Source organism: Pieris rapae, chromosome 17 (genome assembly GCF_905147795.1).
Source record: "Pieris rapae chromosome 17, ilPieRapa1.1, whole genome shotgun sequence".
NCBI lineage: Eukaryota > Metazoa > Arthropoda > Insecta > Lepidoptera > Pieridae > Pieris > Pieris rapae.
This window is the reverse complement of record NC_059525.1, coordinates 4,112,460-4,128,526: the sequence shown is the minus strand read 5'-3', so window position 1 is coordinate 4,128,526 and position 16,067 is coordinate 4,112,460. Positions and strand designations below refer to the sequence as shown.

The 16,067-nt window shown below is 32.0% G+C and overlaps 3 protein-coding genes across 3 annotated transcripts; 1 reads left to right on the top strand and 2 right to left on the bottom strand.

Annotated features, from left to right (window-relative positions):
• Positions 1-4,536: 4,536 nt before the first annotated feature.
• On the bottom strand, positions 4,537-5,600 carry LOC110993992 (malate dehydrogenase-like). Its single transcript, XM_022260454.2, has one exon. The coding sequence runs from the start codon at positions 5,569-5,571 to the stop codon at positions 4,537-4,539; it is 1,035 nt and encodes a 344-aa protein (XP_022116146.2). The 5' UTR covers positions 5,572-5,600.
• Positions 5,601-5,767: 167 nt separating this feature from the next.
• LOC110994093 (malate dehydrogenase-like) lies at positions 5,768-7,118 on the top strand. The gene has a single exon (XM_022260594.2). The coding sequence runs from the start codon at positions 5,825-5,827 to the stop codon at positions 6,815-6,817; it is 993 nt and encodes a 330-aa protein (XP_022116286.2). The 5' UTR covers positions 5,768-5,824; the 3' UTR covers positions 6,818-7,118.
• Positions 7,119-7,372: 254 nt separating this feature from the next.
• LOC110994087 (PHD finger protein 21A) lies at positions 7,373-15,945 on the bottom strand. The gene is made up of 12 exons (XM_022260581.2): positions 15,620-15,945; positions 15,513-15,545; positions 15,333-15,398; positions 14,871-15,265; positions 13,874-14,011; positions 13,065-13,188; positions 12,099-12,182; positions 11,313-11,367; positions 10,624-10,725; positions 9,444-9,602; positions 8,736-8,992; positions 7,373-8,077 (listed from the first exon to the last, which is right to left on the bottom strand). Exons 1-11 carry the CDS (start codon positions 15,695-15,697, stop codon positions 8,736-8,738), a joined length of 1,491 nt encoding a protein of 496 aa, XP_022116273.2. The 5' UTR covers positions 15,698-15,945; the 3' UTR covers positions 7,373-8,077.
• Positions 15,946-16,067: the final 122 nt, after the last annotated feature.

The following is a 16,067-nucleotide window of genomic DNA, read 5'->3' as shown; positions in this document are numbered from 1 at the left end:
TAAATTTGTTAACGCACGCATAATAAATATTTGACAGTTATAATAAAATCACAAATACGCCATTATCCAAATATTGTGGATATATCTTATCGAATACCTTTATGGGGCTAAAAAAATAATAATATAATAATACATTAATGAATGTTTTTATAATTATATAAATACATTCATTAATTTGAAAGAGTTTACCGTATCGAAACCCATTAACTTTTTATAGGATATTTCATTAATTTGTCTACGTTTTAACAATTATTCAGCTATTCGTAGACAAATGCATACAAATAACAAAAAAACATGATAATCGGCGCGACTGATTGACTGATGTTACTGTACTTATTAAGATTATCAAGTCTTTAAGGTATGCAAATAAGGTAGGTACTTGTTAGCATTTTAAAAATATGAATTACAAAAAATACTGCATCCGAGTAAAATATATTATTATATGCAGAGTTTGAAACGAGTACTTGCTGTAAAATTGGATGCCATGCCACCGCTAATTATAGCGGGTATTGAATTATACCGTACCCGCTCGCAACGGTAGCAATACGGCTATTACCGATAATTACCTTTTATTAAAGACTTCAATGTAAAAGTTATAGAGCAAATAATGTCGGGAAAACTTTTGTTAATCAATGCAATCTGCGTCCAAAAAAATAGACTCCGAGACTACCTAAATATTACTTATTAAAAATATTTTGGAAATATTGTCTATGTTATAGAATAGTCGATGTAGTCTAATACTTCACCAAACCAATTCGACTTAAGATTCTTCCAGAAAAGAGCGTACCTATTCTTAAAAGGTCGGCAGCGAGCTTGCGATCCTTCTGGCAGTACGAATGATCAGGCGCGGCGGTATCATTTAACATCAGGTGATCTTCATGTACCATAAAAAACAGTAGTTTTTAAGATAATTCGTTACATAATTCGTATTCCATTTGTGTATACTTAGTGCAGAAATGTGTCTGCCAATTACATTATATATGAAACGATTTATATAGTTCCTATAGAAACAATTATTGTTTCAGGTGCAAGAAATACTTTTTTAAAAAGTTTTCATTGACGACGAAGACGCAGAAAGTCTTTTTGTCATAATTCTAAGTTAACTGCTAAATGCAGGTAATATTATTGTGAATGTATACCGGATATATAACTACTACTAACATAAATTAAACAAGGCCGAAGGAAACGTAAGTTTTTCTTGTTTCTAATAAAGTAAGAAATGCTTTGACCTAATTCTCACCCAAAGTCATAGCCTATATCAATATTTCAAATAGCAGTTATAAATTAAAGGCAATTAGCGACGACTATTTATCGTCCATCAGCGGATCCGGCGGTCAGCTCCCTGGGGTGTCATCGAAACCTAATTTATTTTCTTACGAATGTCTACTAGATAGAATTAACGACATCTGATGCCCAAATTTACTCCGCCAAATCTAATACTGCACCTGCCAGTTGTTTTTTTAAATAGTTTAATGTATTCTTTATTCAGAGTTGGGTTAGAGCAGTGTTAGAGCAGTGGCGTCAGCATGCGACTCTCTTCCCTGAGGTCGTAGGTTCGATCCCCGGCTGTACATCAATGGAGTTTCTCTCTGTGCGCATTTAACGTTCGCTCGAACGGTTAAGGAAAACATCGTCAGGAAACCGACGTATCTTAAACCCAAAAACTCGACGGCGTCTGTCAGGCACTGGAGGCTGATCATCTATGAATCACTCCTATGGATCACCAATGAATTCAAAGTGTCAAAAAAGTTATTAAAATCGTGTAGGTATCGACCTTTCAAATGGATACATAACCTACTCAACTCCTCCATATATTTTTTCCATTTGCCCTACTTTCAGAAACGATGACAAAAAATGGAAAGAAACATGCATTTTTTTGAAGTTTGGCGACTGGATATGTCCTGAAGAAGCCACAGCGATCCATACAACTTCCTCACAATCGACAAGACAAGAGTTTATATTAAAGAACATTTTTTTGTAAACGTTTATACGCATATATCGTATAATATACTTCCTTAATATAATCTAAGATATTAAAGAACTTATAAAGTGCATATTTGTTTGCAATCGTCAAATTCAAAATGACAAATTAATATGGATTTGGCACGTGTCAAAGGATGCCGTGTAAACTTTTCCAACACATGTTCGTAACTTTAAGTAGAGAAACGAGCGATCAATCACCAACAATGCGAGGTGCACCCCCGAGGAAAAAACTTGAACGGCTCCTGCTGATTTATTAGCGTAGTTAGAATTATCGCTATTTGCAATTCTTGGCGGGTTTAGCAAACAACTTGGCCAGATAACGACTTGCGATTTCAACTTACATACTTTTGAAACTCAAGAGTCAAGAATGGAAGCGAGCGATTTGATCTTGTTTTATTGCCATTTTACAATGGTAAAATACCAGTCGTTTAAAAATAAAGAAGTAAGCTTTCTACTGTCTAGTTTTTGTCTAGACACTTTAAACCTGTTTTTAAGTCAAAGTTTTATAATAAGATGTTGATTAATAAGTTTCTTGTTAACGTTGGTAACCTTAATCTAGCTATCGCTCGTTATGTAATGCCTTTATTAGTATTATTTAATTTATTAATTTTATTAACTTCCCACTCAAACTTCGTTTCGCCTACGTTTTTTTACTAAATCTACCATTTTAGTAGCTACATACCAACATATGGAAAATTTATATATCCTATAATATTATTAATCTTAGTTTATATTGTTTCTCAGTAAGTCTCTTTTGTATGCTTTTCTTATGAGAAATAAAGTTATTTTTAACCTTAATATTTATACTTAATAAAGTACTTACTAAATAAATCTACATTGAAAAATTTTGTTTAAATAAAAACCTTCCTCGACGCTCAAACAATAAAAAACCGCGAATCTTTCCGATAAATTGCGATTTTTTTATATTTAACACACTTAACTCTTGTATTTGCAAAAGCTGCATATATTTCGTTAAATTATAGCCTTCGGTTTATTCAATACATTGAAACGGGTGTTCAGTGTTAAATTCCGTGCTCAGTCGATGCAAACAATAAATATGTCACCCTTAAAAGAAAATAGAGATAAGATGTAGTATAAATAATATAATTCGTCTAATTATTTATTAAATAATGTAGTCTACAGCTCCAATTTAATAATTCAAATTAGAATCATTATATAAATTACATAATATAACAAATAAACTTAAAAACTAAGGTATAATTAATTTCCTATTGGAATTCTAAATTATCCCTGTGTAAAAAAGACTTTTATTGTAATAAATTATTATTTCCATATAATTCTATATTACAAAACTATTAGCAGTGAAATCAAAACGACGTCGTAATCAAAGTTCAGTCATCAACAAATTGAAATCCAAATCAAGAAATGGCTTACGTATGGAGTTAAATGACGCTGCGATCCTTATGTGGTAATGTCCTTACCCTAATCACCGTTACGAGTCTCGAGAAGATAGCACGGTCAGACCTCAAGGCATTAAACTGGATGTAATGTGTCCGCGAACCACCTACGATTATCTTAAAGTTAACCGACAACGCGTGGTTTACACTGAGTATTATATTATATGTTAAGGGTGTTGCGTTTATATAGCCACTCAATGATCATGAAACAGACAGATATCTCAGGACCAGACCTAAAAAGGATGTAGTGCCACTGATTTATTTAGTTTTTTATGTTTCTGCAATTCTACTGAATAGCTTAAACTTAGTAGTCTTAGTGTCCTATAATGTTTTACATGTTCCTGTGTATGCGACCTCACATGCACTTATATTTACTACACTATTTTTATTAACTCAAAAGGTTTAGTTCTTTTGCTATTGTATGCCTCAACATTCACAATACAAAGTCTGTTTCTCCAGTTCTGGAAACTGTTTCAACGTAAGTATTTAAGACTATTCATATTAAGATCCTTGTGAATACTTCATTTTTAATATACCAAAAGTTTAAATGCGTGTAGATACTTTTTTAGCCTTCTTAAGTTTTGAATTAAATTTTAAAATACGCTTCGTATCAGATATATATAAAGTTTTTTATAGGTAATACTTAGTTTTATTTTGTTGTGTGTACACTGGCTGAGTTGACAAGAGTTGCTTACTATATTGTTATAAGATATAGACATATAAATATAATTTTTTAATGTTTTTTATGTAGGATAATTGGTGTAGGTATTATTTTGGCGTTCTATCAAATTAGTAGTAACTGAGGTAGATTGATGATGTGGAATAAATAAATAAAATTTAAATGTTTATCTACTAACAGTATGATCGCGTCTCTATATTGAATTGGCAGTGACCGAGGCACTGGAACAGTAGTTACATCGTTTTCTGAATGAGAAGAGACTCCGATGGGCGCTTTGTGCCCCCACTGCGCTATTTGTAGGATATTGGTCGTTTACGATCCAAACACGTCAGCTTCAATTACTAACATTGTTCTAAAGTATTATCCTATTTGTTTGTTTTCGTCGAACTCAAATAAAAGCTTTTTTATTTACAAGTTGTTTTAAATTCTGTAAAATATCACAAATTTATTTGACATTTAAATTTTACCCGCCTCCATTCGTGCGTATTCTTCACCGAGACCAACTTCTTTATTTAAATGGGTTATAGCGTTGCCCAAGATGAATCTCTCGTATTCGGACATGTGAAAATTCGCTCCGCAAGTTTCCACAATTCCATAACATCCGATCTTCGTGGGTCCCGAGAAGAATCTCGTACCGAAATGAGGATTTGCTGTGAATGTATTCACCACTGTGGTGGCACCGTATAGAGCCTCTACCATGTTTTCTACAAATTCGTTAATGGACCAAGCCATCGCCAGAGTCGATGAATCTACACCATGTTTGTTTCTTACGACCTCCATGCCGGATTTCTTAACCAATTTTGTAAGTGTATCCGCCTGACACGAATCCAGCTTGTAATGGGTGGGGGTCATGTTTGAAAACAATGGTACAATTGTTTCATCAGAATGACCTCCGATTACTGGCACGTAAAGATGACGAGGGTTCACATTAAGCGTTTTCGCAGCATACGCTTTCGCTCTAGCTGTATCGATTTGGGTGATTCCAAATATTTTAGCAGCATCATATGCACAATACTTAAACAGCAGTGAACTGGCGAACGGTAGAATAGAGTTTATGGGATTAGTTGAAATAGCTAACACTGCGTCTGGATTTATTTCGGCTATGGTTTTACAGAGTCTCTGAACGGCGGGCGCGTTTGCTGCTAACATTTGATCTCGTGTGTATCCAGGCTTCCTGGGTATCCTAGATACCATCAAGATCAAGTGAGATGACCGAATTGATGCTGGAAGAAAACTATATCCGCTGTATGTTGCCACTCGTGGCCCTCCCGGTAGGGCAGATATATCTGAACCAATCGATAATACACGTTCGCTATCGTCATATAAATTTAATCGTGTAATATTGTTATTTCGTTTCAAGAGCAGGGCTAAATTTGAACCAATTCCATTAGCCGCTCCAATTATGGAGACTTGGGCGTTTCGCCTGTGTTCTTTTAATATACATGATTTTGAAAAATAGGATTTAACAGCGACTAAACTTCGTGAAAACATTTCGCTTATTTCACAGAATTTAAAACCGACTTTACAAATCCACAAATATGTCAACAATAATCATTATAAAGCAAAGTGAGGCCATAAGCAAAATACAAAAGAAGAATTGAATCTCATAAATACTCAATGTTTATACGTCATCGAATGTCAATTTTCAATGGTCAAACTGTCATCATTAAAAAAATCGCCACAACGACGTTATGTATCAATAATATCATAAATTCCTGTAAATTTAAAAATAAATACAACCAGAATGATACTTACAAAGAAACTTTTCAAATTATGTTCTACCAATATAAGTAAGAGCTACCATGTAACGGTGGTGGGTGGTGCCAACGAGGTAGGCCAAACTATAAGCCTTCTGTTGAGAACCCAACCTAACATCAGGAAATTAGTGGTATACGATGAACTGCCCAAGACTTCTGGAATAGCTTTAGACCTATCACATGTCCCAGCACGATGCACTCTGCACAGCTACACCGGCGAAGCCAATCTGGATAAAGCACTTAAAAACGTAGATATCGTGATTGCAGCTGGTGGGATTCCCTTGACCCCAGGCTTAACAGAAAGGGAGTGGTTCAACAAAAATGCAAATTTCATAAAAATGATATCTGAAAGAGTGTCCAAACAAAGTCCACTACCATTTTTTGGGATCGTCACTGAACCTCTAAATACACTTGTCCCTATGGCATCTGAAATAATGAGAAACCATGGCGATTATAATCCCAAGAAACTTTTTGGCATTACAACTGTCGACGCATTGCGTGCCCAAACGATATATGCCGCCGAAAATAATATAAATCCGATAGATTGCGTTGTACCTGTCATCTGTGGACACTCGAACAAGACGATAGTACCGTTGATATCGCAAGCGACGCCAAAATGCACAATGGAAGACAAAAAGATACATGAATATGTCAATAAGGTTCGTAAAATAGACTCTGCAGTCTCAAACGCTAAACCAAAATGGTCTCCTTCATTATCTGTAGCGTACGGAGCGCTTGTATTTACTAGAAACATTTTGGAGGCTTTAGACGGAAGACAAGCGACTGTCAACGCGTTGGTAGAAAATAACGATTTTGGCACCTCATTCTTTGCTGGATTAGTAGACGTTACTGAAAATGGTTTTGGCGAAATGAAAAGATACTCTAATATCACAAACCTTGAGTGTCTATTACTAGAAAGAAGCATTGAACGATTACGAAAGGATGTATCTATGGGCAAGAAAATATTGGAATTGGCATGAATTTTGAATTTTGCGATATTAAAACAACATATTGCCAACGTATACGATTTTATTAACGTAAAACCTTGGATTTACAAAAATTTCATTAAAAACTTAATCATATCACAGAGATCAATTTTTACAAATTCATTAAAATTTGTACTACGAACTTACGAAAAGTATAAAATAAAAGTACTTATTTCTAGTTAAGAATTATTTGAACACTTTCTTCTATTTCTGATTATGTACCTTAATAACCTTAAATTGTCTCCAAAAATAATGGACCTTTACAAATTGATTAACTAATATAACACTAACCGCCTTATTAAAAAAACTCTTGTCATTCGTATCTTAGTCAATATAATTTAACAGAAACAAACAAATCGCCTTATAAAACGTAGACTAAATTACAATATCAGTTGTTATCTATGGTTATTAGTGAATATAGTTGGTCATTGCTTTATATGATAATGGATGCGTTTAAATATAGGTGGAAATTAGTGCCCGAAAACATGACTTGAAAGACCTGGCCTATATCCTTAAATATTAATGAAAAAAACTGTTTTTTTATTTAAAAAAAAAAACAAGTTTTAAATTCAAATTTTCTACATTCTCAGACCCACATTATAAGATGCAATATGAAAAATAAATCGAAGTATTAGTAACATTAATTACTTGATAACCAAAAGCAATACTAAAGAACTGTGTTCAAAAATAACTCATGTAAGAGCGAGTGTGTAAAGCTCCCAAGGGGGCATGGGACGATCATTTGTATATTTTTTATAAAATGTAGACTAATTGGTAGATTATAGCTATTCATGTTTTATAATAAAAATAACGTCAAATTAATAATTTATTCATTCGGATTTTTCGAGTTAAATATGTAAGGAAGTCGGTACCTACATAACATTTTTAATATTTGTGATTTTCTGTATCTACCCGACACAATAAACACTTTACCTAAGTACGCTTTCGTCTCTTATTTTGTGTTTAAGGTGTGAAGAAAAAATAAGTGAAGTGTACTTTAGTTAAAAGGGCGCAATTAGGTATTCATATTGTATAAAAACCAACTTGACCTTACCTTTTTTTTTCGATGTATAAATTTTTGAAGGCAAAATTGTTTGTCTGTAGTATTAGCTTGATTGTAATTTCCCTAAGTCTAAAACATTTGAAACTTAAATAATATTCTAAAATCAAAAACTTGAAAAATAAAATAGAATTGATATTCGAAATAAATGTAATCAACAAATCTTATAATACTTAACACTGGAGCCACAACATCTGAAACAAATGTTTTGTATTAACTGTCATCCACTGAAACTTATACTATGAAACTGAAGATATAAGTGCAATTTGCTTTCTACAGGAATTAAAAAAAACCTATGTGTACTTATTATTACGTACACAAAGATAAAAATCTTTTCAAAAAATATATTAATTAGTTATTATATTATATATATTATATTATAATTATTAAAAATAAATTATTAAATTAATTAAATATAATATTCTTCATTTCTAGAAAAAAACGACACAAACAACAGAAAACATGTATTTGATACATTGAAAGTTGTACTATAACGCATTATTTAGTTAAACAAAATTTATTTAAATATTACAAAAAACTAAAATGTTGACTATAGCTAACTTCAGGGTGTCGATTTGTTTGTGACGTGAAGAAGGTATACCTTCAAAAATATAAATACACACAAGCATTCAAATTCAACTGTAAGGTTTAAGACATTAAAAAAAATTTAATACTGTATTTTTTTTTCTTTCTAATGAAGTTGATTTTTCAATTGTATTGTGAATGTTTGAAAAATATATTCATTTTTTTTTAAATCATGTGCTTTAATATGATATTTTTCATGTAAAGAATGTTAAAAACTAAAAAAAAAACTATCGTTTTTCTTGCAGCCATTTGAATAATTACAATTACCTATTCCTCATTACTCTTGCTGACTTCACTTCCCGATTCGCTGACACTGACCGACGTCTCCTTGAACTGACTGATGAAGTCCAGCAGTTTCTGAAGGTTCCTCTGCGTCTTGATCTGGTCAGCCAACAGCTGTCTCTTCTCCGCGTTGTGCTCGTCGAGGTTTTCCTTCAGTGACGCAGCGCGAGCTTCCAGTTTTCGCAGTTCCACGCAAAGCTCTATGTTCCGTTCTTGAAGGCGCTTGCGTTCTGCTAACTTATCTAAAAAAAATCATTTAAATATTATTTTGTTCTCAGATCATCATATCCTGTGTTCGGAGTCACATAGAATACTGCTTAGCATGAGTGTTGAGAAAATCAATATTTATTTGAACAGAACTCCAAATAATTTTCATAAAACAATCGGCTATCCAAAAACCTTACCTTGAGAACTATTCAAATAAAAAAACATATACCCAAGATTATTTAAGTTTAAGTCAGAAAGAGTTTGTAAAAATAAAGCGTTTCCGGCGGATCAACACCACTTACAAGTTAATACTAAAGCTCTGGTCTTGAGCTTATAGACGACCTGCTTTTTTAACATAGTTTTAAGACTACTTACTTTGGGCTGTTCGGGAGCAGAACTAGGTCGGAAAGGAAGCAACTTCCCAAAGAACATAACATATACCTAATACCTATTCATAAGCTCTCCTTGAAAACCTAGAGTGCTTACCTGTATAGAGCTGTTTGTGGCCGTGGGGCACGTGAGGCGAGGGGGCGGCGGTGGGTTCGGGCAGAGGGGTACGGCACCCCGCACAGCGCCCCCCTGCCCCGCAACCCGTGTGCTGCCACACGGAACAGGCGCTACACCAAACCAGCAGGGACGGCACATCTGTACATTTACAACTATATGTAACCGGCCTTTCCTTTACTATAGAAAATTACTATTACTATTTCATACTTTTTAGGTAAAAATCCCGATTTGTAAAATGTTATGTGATCGTCACGTGACCATTTTACATATAAATTACAATTATGTGGCGAAAAGTACCACAAAATATCTTCATTGTTGGTTGGTATTAATAATAAATAAATAAAAAATATACACTGCTTAGTGACCGGAGGTTAGCCTGATATTAGTAAAAGCGCCGTCTATGGACACTCGCAATGCCAGAACGCCCGCGAGTGCGTTGCCAGCCTTTTAAGAATAGTCATATTAGATCAGAAAAACTTCAATGTTACGACGAACAAAGAAAGATTGAACCACCGCCATATAAAGCATCGTTACATTTTAAAATACCCCTCCCCAAAATCGTTACGTAATACCTGATCAGTGTCAGTTATAAAAAAAGTGCGTGCGTACAAAGTACACATGTCAGAAGTGAAACTTTTTTGTAAATAATCAATGTACAGAATATAAGCCCCAATAGATGTTCGTGTATATGAGCACTCCATGTATTCGTATATCTATATTCACTGTTTACACACTGTATACATGCTAATGATAATAGGAATCAATAAAATTCGTTTACTACACAAGGCGTTGTGCGGAGAACGACGAATACATCAACCAACAACATGTATTTTTCTCGATCTCCTTTACTCTCTCTTTCAATCTTTCTCACTATAGCTCCCTCCCACCTCTCGCTCCATGGCTTTTCGTTTCATGCTTCCTTCGCCCTTTCTCACTCTCTCATCGCTCTCTCCCTTTTCTTCGACAAAAACGCTGCACATCTTCGTGACGCTAATATTATTATTATTGCATTCCTAATATTTTACAATCATATGGGTTATGAACATCAGTAAATATAAATGCTTCAAAATTCACAGCCACATTATAAGAGAGTAAAACGGATGAGAACTGGCAACGAACTCACTGTCACTTTGACATATAAGGTATTCATTACACTTACCATTTCTCCCACAACCATGACATACTTTCTTCGTAGAAAATACAGGCTCTACTGACAATCCAGTAGGGAGTGTTGATAACCATGGTGGTTTGTTACCCCAAGCTGAAAGTATTTAATATATATTTATATATTGTTGTCAATGAATGTCGTGTTAGATTAGCTGAACTTAATTTATGAACGTATGTAAGTACTATAAGATAATTATTAAGTTCAGTACTATGACTGAATTGCAATACCCAAAATAACCTTTTAGGCCTCAGATTCATGTATCTGTTTCAAATTTAAAAAACCGTCTTAAGATATGAAAGTGATGTGTTAAATTTAATTAAACGAAAAGTATGTTGAATTTTCGAATGCTGTAAAACTCTTATAACTTTATGGATAAAATAGACATATAATGGTCTATATATATAATATAATAATGAATCAGAATAAGCAAGAAAGACGATCGTTTGGCCTCAACCAATCAGAGCCGTATAATACTTATAAGGATAATAATCAATTTGTGTCTGTATCCTCGTTTTGTAGATCGTATCTCAATGTCGTATCACAATGTCAAACTATGTGAAAAATGCAATAGATAAATGACAGACTTTACGTTTGAAAACACTAATTTTTATGTCAAAACACGCTTTTCATTGCTACGTCAGGCATAGTACTTACTATTTCGATTATTGTTTAAAACCTACCTTTAATATCTGTGGAGCTTGATGGCGATCCTTCCCGCGATGATTTACTCTGATTCTGTAAAGAAAACTTCTTCAAATTTTACTACCACAATAGAATATTTTTGTCACTTTGACAATAAAGGATTGTCCAAACCCTAGTAGCCCGGTCAATTTAGACATCTGAAGGTACATTAAGTCCCAACAAGCTGAAAATCAGTGAAATTTAAAAGTTCCCCACCATTCCCGTATATGGATTTTTTTTATTCAATATCAAAGGTAAAAAATAGTTTAACGCGATTTCCAGCAAAACGGTAAGTTTTATCATAAAAATACCTAAAGACAAAAATGTAGATCATAAAATTATCTATAAAAAATCATAACTTTTTTTCTAACTTTTAAATATTATTTTTAACTTATGTTTTAAACAATTTTAGTGATTTTCACCTTGATGTGCCTTCACTTTCATTTTGATTGTCTAAATTGACCGGACTATAGTATAGAATATTTAGAATTCGTTTATATTACATGTACAAAAATTTAAATATGTATATCTAAACAATCGTACCTACCAATCAAAGTACCAAAGTAATATATAAAATTCTGTTTGGTAACCGATAGTGCGTATATAATTAAAACCTCTTTAACAACGTTTAAAACTAATTTTATTATATAAATTGCTTAATTCGACGTTAAGGCCTTCGTAAAAAAAGGCATAAAATAAATTAACTTCTAAAAACAATTAGCCATAGATTAATATCGCGGAAGTAACAAAAATAAATAATTTAATATTTAGACACAATTTTTTACCTGTTTCCTCAGTTTCGCTGATCGGGTCTGGGGCGGGTCGTTGTGGTTTTGCAGATATGGAAAATGGTTTAGTTTCTTACGCTTCTGCAAATTGATATAATCGATTTACAACCGATACCTGTATAGCAGGGGTTTTTGCCCTATTGATATATTATAGTAGATATTAAGACCAACACGTTAGAAATCACGATATGTTAATTGGTATGAAAGTTTTTGAAAACCATTTCTCCAAGTTTTTTTTTTGTATCATTTCTAATTACACAAAGCCCAATTTACTGGTCATAAATGCAATATCGAGATAATTTTGGTATTATATATATACATATATTTCTTATATGAACAAAAATTAATGCGAAAAACTTAAGATAACATTAAGTCATAATCAAAACATACAAATTAATTACAATTATGTTTCTTCAAGGTACTAATGTACCGTCGGGACAGACATCTGAGTACCATCTATTAATTCAATTAAGAGTATTCTTGTGTATCGATAACAATAACATTGAATAAAAGTTATCTATGCAAAATACATTAGCATATATTTTTTACTACATACATAAAAGATAATATATTCTCTTCTCTATTTGTTTTTGAAAATCAAATCCATTTAGAAACTGTGAATTGTTTAAAACAAAAGAAAATCACCGACTTTTTTAAGTAGACAAAACGTTTAATTGTTGTTTTATTTTTATGTAACGTGTGTAAATTTTAATAGAATTATTTAAATTTCTGTGTTTTATCCAATCCTTCTAACGCATTCAAGTAAAAATAGGAATAAGGGTATATACATATATATGTACATACCTGCCTCTATATTAAACTATCCCTCACATAGACCATTGAGGAAAAATTATTAACCATTAACTCATATATTAACCTCTATAACTTAAAATATTTTGTGTTCCCTTAGATTTTGACTTATCGAGTTTCTACTGTATATGTATAAATACTACTAATACTTACAGAAATCATATCAAAACTGCCGTAAACAAAATCACTTCTATTGGCACTCGTCGATCTCTTACGACATTCATTTAATCTTTTCTCCATTAACTCCTTTTGTGAAGGCGTCACCAATCCAAGGGCCCTTAAAATTTAAATATTTCGTGTTAACAAAAATTTTAAGTAATAATCCAGGTCTCATTTTGTATCCATATCTGTTTCTACAAAATACCAGGTAATACTCTGTTCAACAAAAATACTTACTAGCGCTTGCTACTCGGGAAATAAAAAAAACATAAAAAAAATACTTAAAAGAATTTCTATGTTCTGGGTCTTGTATTATTGTATCTGTTCTGTATGTAATTTTTTTGTTAAATGTAACAGCGAGAAATCGGGCAAGAGGCTCAACTGATGTTACATGGCACGCAAGTGCGTTTCCGGCCTTTTAGGAATTAGCTCTTGAAGGACCCTAATTTAATTTGTTTCGGTAATACTTTAGTGGGCAGCAGGTTCTAACTTGCTAAAAAACTGCCTTAAAAAGTTAAAAGTGATACTTTTGCATCACTTTTCGCACGTTTCAACCACTAGACCAATAATAAATAGTCTTTAATTATATCCACTACAGAAATATTGGTGAAACATTACCATCAATATAATACATACATAAAATTTACAATGAAGAATTTGCTTGTCAATGGTATGCGTAAATACTGAAATCGTTACGTATAAACAGTAATAAACAAAATTATTGATTGGATATACCAAATAATTCATTTAAATAATAGGAATAACGCCTACATATTAATCTTTTTTTTATTAAAAATAATTACCTCATGAATATTTCTTTAGAAACTGGCTCACCAGGTTGGGGTAAAGGGGGTGGTGACGAGACCAGTGATGGTTCACTAAGAGCTGAAGAATCTGAATCCGTTCTATCCGGCCAGTCATTGTCGTCAAATTTCGTTCCCCTTAAATAATTTAAAAAATATGAATCAATCCTGTTTTTACTAGTATGTGAAGCGAAATTTTTAAAATTTAGTAAAAACAATCCTAAAGCTGACATATCGATTCTGACCTAAACAATCTAAAGAAAATCTATACAAATAGGTTAAACAAGATAATACTGAATTTATTTAAATACAGTCAAAACCGTTCACGACAAAATTGGTTAGAGAAACATACTGTATATAAACAAAATATTATATACAACTATCGGTTTTTACAACCAAATAATAGTAGTACCATCCATGTTGCTATAATAGATTTTGACTGCTGTATCATATTGTGAGTGTTATCCAAATCAAAATTAATTTTGTCCTATGAGACATGTATGACCTATAATACATAGAAAAATCAATAAAATAATTGAACAAACTCATGCTCATGCTCTGATATGTCCAAAACTTACTTGGATTTGAGATACAGTAATCATACTTAACACTTTGTCTCAACACTGAATCATACATGTACCTAACCATTGCCCAAAACCTGGCTAAGAAATATTGTACAGTAAAGTTCATATTCAGAATTATTATGATAACCAAAATATTATCTTTTTAAAGTATATGGTTGAACTACTACTATATGTTACATAGGCTATAATATATATTTAAATTAGGTAATGAAAATTTTGCCTTTAAACCACACAAGAATTGCTTATATTATTAAATAAAAATGATCCTAAAATTTTTATATTAATGATATTTGCTATTGTAGTTAGCTAGATTTTTCTATAATTAATTTTTTTCTTAACTTAGCATCTTTTTCACATACACTGTAGTAGTAATTTATGATTTACTTAACAAACAAAAATAAAAACATACTCACAGAAAAACTTCCTTCACTTTATTCAGCGCATTTTCAAAATTGCTGTTTTCACTGTGAACTAAATTTTGCAATTGTGGAAAATTTTTTACAAAACTCTCTTTGCAGTTTACATCATCATTGTTTATGTGGTCATGATTGAGTGGCTTTGTTTCATTTTCTGTATCTGACACATTAAGATCTTCATTAGTGTTTTCAGTTTTTATTTGAATCTCGTTAAGAACTGAGGGTTTGAGAAGAGATGTTGTCCGATTCCTGTTTCTATATTGAAATTGATGTTCACGCAGTTGTTGAGCAATATAATGATTGTCTTTTTCTATACTGACTTGTTTATTTTTTGCTCTAAGTCTTTGTTGATACAGTTCTAATTCTCTTCGCAGTCTATCCACCACTAATTTCTATAACAAAATAAAACAATATAAAAACAAATTATGTTAATATAATTTATAATTCAAATATACTTACTTGAGAACGTCCGATAGCTACGATTTCCTGTTCAGCTTCATTTACTTTATTTTTTAAGTCTGAATTCTAGAACAACATGTTTATAAATTAATTACAGGAAAATTCTCAAGTTTTATTTGCAAACAAACAAAATATGAACATATAAATAAAATATAATCTAAAATAAAAAATGTAACTTACACTTTCGTCCTCTTGGAGACGCGCTACCCAGATCTGAAAAAAAAATAAATACAAGAAAAATCTATGTACAAACACCATTTTTTGTCTTTTATGTTATTGTAAAATACCTGATGTACTTGAATGGCATTTTTTAGCTGTGTTTGTGTTCTTCGAATATCTTCTTTTATTTCATTTGATACTTCCATAGTTATAACACATAAAATTATTAAGTATAAAATTTTAGTCGAACAAAATGAAGTACTAATTCATTCGCGTCCTTTTATTATAAATAACACACTGTTTACTCAGCAAATACTTGCTTTTAATTGAAATTAAACTTTAGTTAATTGAAATAAAAGTCATATAATTCTTTACACAAGTTTTGTGAAGACTTTAAACTAAACACAAAACGAAAAACAAAATTAAAGTCGTAAGTAATTTTAGAGCAATTTTAATGTTCACTCAAAAAGTCAAACATTAGTCCGAAAAATATAGGAAAAATTAAAGGATAATTTCACAGGTCACGAAGATATTCTTGATTTTTTATCTGTTGGTAGTATTCTAGATAAATAATAG